We start from the raw sequence: 6843 nt of genomic DNA, 5'->3' as shown, positions 1-6843 counted from the left end.
AGTCACTGAATCAATCCATCTCCCAGAGGCCTTCCCCTCCTGCGCTGCCCCTCTACCCTCCCAAGCATGATGTCCCTCTCCAAGGACCGGTCTCTCCTTACAACATATCCAAAGTATGTCAGACGAAGCCTATATATTTAGAGAGAGAGAGAGAGGTATTAAAATAATATTTAAGAGAATTATATTAGCAGTTAGCTCTTGGAATGGTGAGGGTAATTCATGTAGTTCGAGATAATTCAGCTTCATCTTTGTTACATAAGAAAGACAGACCAAAAAATACAAGCTTTGTTTTTTAGGAGCAAACTATGCTTTTAAGAAGATGAGAGAACCCAAAGCAAGTCTGACTTACAGATAGTTCTGGATGGTAGAACTGTAGGTCCTTAAGTTCCCTCTGAGAGTGTTAACTCATCAACTCCACCCCCAAATTTGTCTAATGAAGTCTTCTTAAGGGATGAGTCTCTCACAAGTGCCTCTGTGTCCAGGTGCTCCTGTCTTCATGGATTTTACACTGGAGCCCAACGTGACAGCACTAACGGACTACTACTATCCTGACCTTATCTCAAGCCCCTGTGAAGGAGAACTTATCCAGAGAGATAGCAACCTTCTCCTTGCCGTCTTTTACTGCCTTCTGTTCGTATCCAGCTTTCTGGGAAACAGCCTGGTCATCCTCGTCCTCATCACCTGCAAGAAGCTGAGGAGCATCACAGATGTGTACCTCTTGAACTTGGCCCTGTCTGACTTGCTCTTCGTCTTCTCCTTCCCCTTCCTGACCCACTATCGCCTGGACCAGTGGATCTTTGGGAGCGTCATGTGCAAGGTGGTCTCCGGGTTCTATTACATCGGCTTCTTCAGCAGTATGTTCTTCATCACGCTCATGAGCGTGGACAGGTACCTGGCCATTGTCCACGCCGTGTATGCCATGAACGTGAGGACGGCCACTGTGGGCACTGTCCTGAGCTTTGCAGTGTGGCTGACGGCCGTCGTCGCCACCAGCCCGCTGCTGGTGTTTTACCAGGTGACCTCGGAAGACGGCTTTCTGCAGTGCTACCTGTCTTACAATCAGCAGACGCTGAAATGGAAGATCTTCACCTACTTTGAGATTAACATCTTAGGTCTGTTGATTCCCTTCACCATCCTCATCTTCTGCTACGTGAGCATCCTGCACCAGCTGAGGAGGTGCCAAAACCAGAACAAGACCAAGGCCATCAGGCTGGTCCTCATCGTGGTCATCGCGTCTCTGCTCTTCTGGGTCCCGTTCAACGTGGTCCTCTTCCTCACCACCCTCCACAACATGCACGTCTTGGATGGGTGTGTGATGAACCAGCGGCTGATTTACGCCACTCACGTCACAGAAACCATCTCGTTCATTCACTGCTGCGTCAACCCCATTATCTATGCTTTCCTGGGCGAGAAGTTTAAGAACTACCTCTCAGAAGTGTTTCAGAAAATCTGGAGCCCCTTCCTTGTCTGTGTGGGGAGACAAGTCTTCAAAGAGGGCTTGGATAGGTCATCATCTTGCCATCAGCAGTCGTCTCGTTCATCCAGCGTGGACTACATTCTCTGAAGAGGGAGCTTTGACACCAGCGTCTTATCGCCACCCCATCTTTCGAGAGACAGACGTTACTCATGTTGGATTCTGAGGTTACCGGATGAGAAAGTTTCAGGACTTTGCTTAAAGACACGAGACCTTTTATGGTAACCTCATTGTCTTCAATGATTCCTACACAATCAAATGAAATTTCATTACAGTTTTCTGGAAATAGTCTCTTTGTGTTGTTTTTTACTTTGTATAGATTGTTTTTATTATTAACTTTTTTGAACAAAGAAAAGATATTTTTTATTAAAAAAGATGTGTGTCATAGGGTATTATTAACATTTTTGTCATTAACATACAAAGTGTTTCATGAATGTACATTGTATACCATACAGTCTTTTAATTACATTATATTTTGTTCATTTATATTGTGGATTTTTTTTTCTCTCCCTGACAATCAATGCCAACCACCACCAACTTTAATGACTGGTGTAAGCCAGCTACTTCGTGCCTTACATCCTACTATCCCCCTTTGAGTTGGCCAATTGCTGATTTGCCCGTCTCTATCAAACCAGTGCTCTGAAGAAACAGGCTCGTCCCTTTCTCACTCTGTGTGTGTGTGTGTGTGTGTGTAAGCGTGCGTGCGCGCCCACTCTCGTATGTGTGCTGGGGCTTAATAAGAAAGGAATAGTGGCACACTATAATCTTAAACTTATAATAGGGAGCCCTGGCGACCTAGTGGTAAGGAGCTGCACTGCCAACCCGAAGGCGTGGTGTCCAAATACAGCAGCTGTTCCACAGAGAGAGAGAGATTGGCAATCTCATTTTATGAGATTTACTGCCTCTGAAAACTCCTTGGAAGGTCAGCCATGAGTCGGTTCTAGCTGGATGCTACACAATAACAACCACAAGCTAAAGAAAATCAGACAATACTTTCCAAAAGGTAATAATAACAGTAATGAAAAGAAGTAGCACTCTGCCTGAGTACCTCTCTAATAGAAATACTATAAGTGGCTGGAGCAAAGAATAGAAATTTATTTGAGGCTCTTCGTACAAATTGAGGGTGTGCTGGACTCTGTTCTATATGTCCGATCAGGCAGGGTTTTGTCCTGTTGTGTATGAGGTCACTACAAGTCCAAGATTATATCCCAACAGCAAAAGCTGAAGAGAGCATGGCCAGGCCACTGCTGTCCTGTTCTGGCTGCTTGTAAGATACTTTACCTCTTTCTTGTTCCAAATAGAAAGGAAAGGAGGGATCAAAATTAAAAAGGTGTGTCTGATCCAGGCCATGGTATTCACAATTAACATGCTATGCATTAGATGCTGGGTAATGACTAGGGATGACAGAAGGAAGATGGATGTGTTTGTGCTGTGGTACTGAAGAAGGGCGTTGAATATATCATGGACTTCTGGGAGAACAAACAGATTCATGCTAGAGAGGGTGAGACCAGGCTTCTTTTTGGAGGCAAGGATTCTGAGGCTTTGTCTGACATACTTTGGACATGTTAAAAGGAAGGACCAGTCCTTGGAGAGGGACGTCATGCTTGGGAGGGTGGAGGGACAGCCCCTGGATGAGATGGATTGACTCAGTGACTGGGGTAATGGAAGTAGGTGTGTCAGAGACAATGAGTTTGACTCAGGACAGGGCAGGGTTCAGAGCTGTAGTACATAGGGTCACTGTGAATCGCAAGCAACTTGATGGCACAAAACAACAACCTCTTGTTTTTTCCAAATTGAAGGGAAGGAGGGATCACAATTCTGAGGTATGTTCTAACACCTAAATCCCATGATTCAACAAATGCTAACAATGCTTTTGAACTATGGTGTTGGCAGAGTATTGAATAGGGCACGGACAGCCAAAAGAACAAACTGTCTGTCTTGGAGGGGGCTCACTGAGAGGCAAGGATGGTGAAACTTCATCCCGTATGCTTTGGGCACATTGCCAGGAAGAGCCTGTCCTTGGAAAGAGATGTCGTGCCAGGAAAGATGAAGGGTCAGGAGAAAAGGGCAAGATTCTCAACAAGATGGACTGACCCAGTGCCTCTAGCAATGGACGTGAGCACAGTGGAGGCTGCAAAGATGGCACAGGAAAAGGCGAGATTGCGATCTGTTGTTCTTCTGGGCATTGTAAGGAGTAATCAACTGAATGGTGCCTAACATCATCAACAACATAAATGCTACTGCATTTAGATTTAAAGAATCCGAAGGAGCACGAGATCAGTGGGTTGGGGGCCCTTGTGGTGTTGCCCACAGAGAGCTGCACTCCTAGTCTAAATGTCATGCCGCTCTGGTGTCTGAATCCACTCGTCGTTCTGTGAGAGAAAGACGTTCAATCTTGTATGTGGCCCACAGCATCTGAAAACTCACTGGAGGGTCAGCTTCAAGGCAGTCCTGACTCGACAACAATCACTTTGACTTTGCTGTAACAGAAAAACCACAAGCGAGTGGCTTTCCCCCCCCCCTTCATTAACTTTAATGGAAGTTTAGAGAGACTTAGGGTTTCCAGTCATTCATTGTTGCATTTTTCTTCCTGCCCACCCCCTCCCCCTCTATTCACTCTTCTCCTTGAAAAGTAAAAGAAAACCTCTTTCACTGTTATGCAATCCCTCCCCCTAAGTCCACTCCACTATGCAGCCTTCATTTTGGACCATAATACCCAATTACATATCGCTTTTAAACAGTTCTTTCCCTTATCTGTTGCAATGCAGTATACATCATTCCTCCCCTCTTTCTCTGCCTTCCCTCAACCCCGATGTCAGTCCCATTTTACAGTAGTGGTACTATGCAATATTTGTCCTTTTGTGACTGAGATATTTCACTCAGCATAATGTCCTCCAGTCATCCATTTTCATAATATTCCATGAGTTCCTTGTTTTTCAATGTTGCCTAGTATTCCATTGTGTGAATATACCACAGCTTCTCTATCCATTCGTTTGTTGATGGGCACTTGGGTTGTTTCCAGCTCTTTGCTTTTGTGAACAAAGCCACAATAAACATGGGTGTGCATGTGAGTGGCTTTTACAAACAGAAATTTACTTTCTCACACTTTAGGATGTTGGAGGTCTGAGGTCAGGGTGCCAGATTCAGGGAGAAGCACTTCCTATGTCAGTTCTGGAGGAAGGAAGGACCTGGCCTCCTCCTGGATGATCTTCCTGCTGTTTGGCATCACTCCTTCCTCAGCAGCAGCCTTATTAGGACTGAGCAAAAGTCGAAGCGGAAGACATCAAAACAACCATCTTTAACATTTTCTGGCAGTGTTTCAGCAAAAATACATTCTTTTAAATTTCGAACATTCCATTGTTAGTTGTAACAAGAAGATATTTTTTTTTCCATAAGTCGGGCTCACATGTATCAGTATACTTAAAAGACTAAGATTCTCGACTAATTTACTTTATGATCCTTCTCATGTGCTCCAGTCACAATTCTCATTACTACCTAATTGCAATTCTGCTTTAAATCACGTGGTATCATTTGCACACCTTACAAGCTTGTGCTATTTTCCTTCCTACTGGAGTTTTTATAATCATTGATTTTGCCAAATTTTCTGGTATTTTAATGAAAATACTGTGATAATTAGTATTTGGGAAACTATATCAACAGTCTTGTGAAAATGAAGTAATAAATGAAAAGGAGAAAAATTTTAAGAGTCTTCTGTTCAGTTACTAATAATGTTCCGTTTTGCAAAACAAGTTTGGTTTCTGTGTTCACACAAACCAAGAAATATTACATTTAGGAGGTATGTGGATCACAAATTATTCTATTGTTGATGTTGATAATAAACATTGCCAGTGATTCTGTATGGTCTGGTGTGGGAGGAGGTTCATGAGGGGAGGTTACATTCCTAGGTGACCTCAATCCTAATGGTCCCTGTTAGGGCTCTGGAGCTGTTCCCCCTCCCTTTCCCAGAACAGCCACAGAAATGATCAAAGTAACAACTGCAACTCTGTCTCTGTCAGAGCTGCAGAACTATTCCATCTCCCTTTCCCAAAAGTAACTATCCATGACCCCATCCCCTTACATTGTAGCAAGCAGCTGCTATAATCTCGCTCCCCAGTTTCCTTGTAAGATAATGTAAAACTCCACTCTAAGTAGCTGCTGGTCTTTACTTCAGAATCAGCCAGGCAGTTTCTCAATAAACTGTCTTTCTTGATCTGAACTTGGTTTAGTCCTTTCTCAGTAACCTTACTGGTATCATTGTGGACTTCTGCCTACCTGCCTCTCTGTCTCACTCTCTAATTTGTTTTCTATTACAAAACAATGATCTTAATCATAGCAATGACTGAGAGAATGGTGCAGCACTGGGCATTAGGAACCAATCTGATGGCATTTAAAGAAAGGTCTGGTGGATTAGGGGTAAGGAATTGCACTGCCAACACAAAGCTACGTAGTTCAAATCCACAAAGTTTGACTTGATACATAACAACAACAAACAGACTTCTGGGAGCCTCAAAAATGGGATGAAACTGCCCTGAGGTAATCTTTAAACCTTAAATCCAAAGTACAACCTGAGGTGTTCTGAAAACCAAACATTAGTTTAGCTGAATGAGCAAGAAAGCAAAAAGTATGCCTGAACTCTTTTAAGAACAATCTATACAGAATGAAGTTTATAGTCCTTGGTTTTAGCCCGAAGTCCATGATCCACCTTGAGTTGGTTTTTGTATATGGAGTGAGGTGTGGATCTTGTTTTAGTCTTCTGCATACAGCTTTCCGATTTTGCCAGCACCATTTATTTAAAAGGCTGTCATTTCCCCACTTAACTGATTTCATCTCCTTGTCAAAAATCAGTTGACCATAGGTAGATGAGCTGATTTTTGGATTCTCAATTCTATTCCATTGATCTATGTGTCTGTCATTGTACCAGTACCATGTTGTCTTAACCACCACGGCAGTGTAGTAGGATTTGAAATCAGGGAGAGAGATGCTTCCTACATTTTTTCTATTTTTAAGGAGTGCTTTGCTTATTCGGGTCTTCTTTCCATTCCAAATGAAACTAGAAATTGCCTTTTCCATCTCCTTGAAGAATGGGATTGGTATTTGTATTGGGATTGCATTGAACGTATAAATTGCCTTTGGTAGTATTGCCGTTTTCACAATATTGAAAAGCTTGGAAGAACTTTAGTGGTCCTAATCCACAACATAAAAAGTTTTCCAAGTATCCTGGAAAATCTACAACCGGGAGAAGATAAAATAGATGAATGGGACCTTCTAAGAATCAAATCCCTACGCATATCCAAAAACTTCTCCAATAGAGTAAAAAGGGAAGCCACAGACTGGGGGAAAAATATTTGGTAATGACATGTCAGATAAGG

At 43.0% G+C, this 6843-nt stretch overlaps 1 protein-coding gene across 1 annotated transcript; it reads left to right on the top strand.

Annotated features, from left to right (window-relative positions):
* The first annotated feature begins 496 nt into the window (after positions 1–496).
* CCR8 (chemokine (C-C motif) receptor 8) lies at positions 497–1564 on the top strand. Its single transcript, XM_006890577.1, has one exon. The coding sequence runs from the start codon at positions 497–499 to the stop codon at positions 1562–1564; it is 1068 nt and encodes a 355-aa protein (XP_006890639.1).
* Positions 1565–6843: the final 5279 nt, after the last annotated feature.

This window comes from Elephantulus edwardii, unplaced genomic scaffold, assembly GCF_000299155.1.
Source record: "Elephantulus edwardii isolate Elephantulus edwardi_28Jun2011 unplaced genomic scaffold, EleEdw1.0 scaffold00091, whole genome shotgun sequence".
Lineage (NCBI taxonomy): Eukaryota > Metazoa > Chordata > Mammalia > Macroscelidea > Macroscelididae > Elephantulus > Elephantulus edwardii.
The sequence above is the reverse complement of the archived record's forward strand: the minus strand, read 5'-3'. Positions and strand labels throughout refer to the sequence as shown.

Excerpts from the sequence above, each read along its gene's own strand:
- CCR8 (XM_006890577.1), top strand. The coding sequence starts at position 497 with ATGGATTTTACACTGGAGCCCAACGTGACAGCACTAACGGACTACTAC.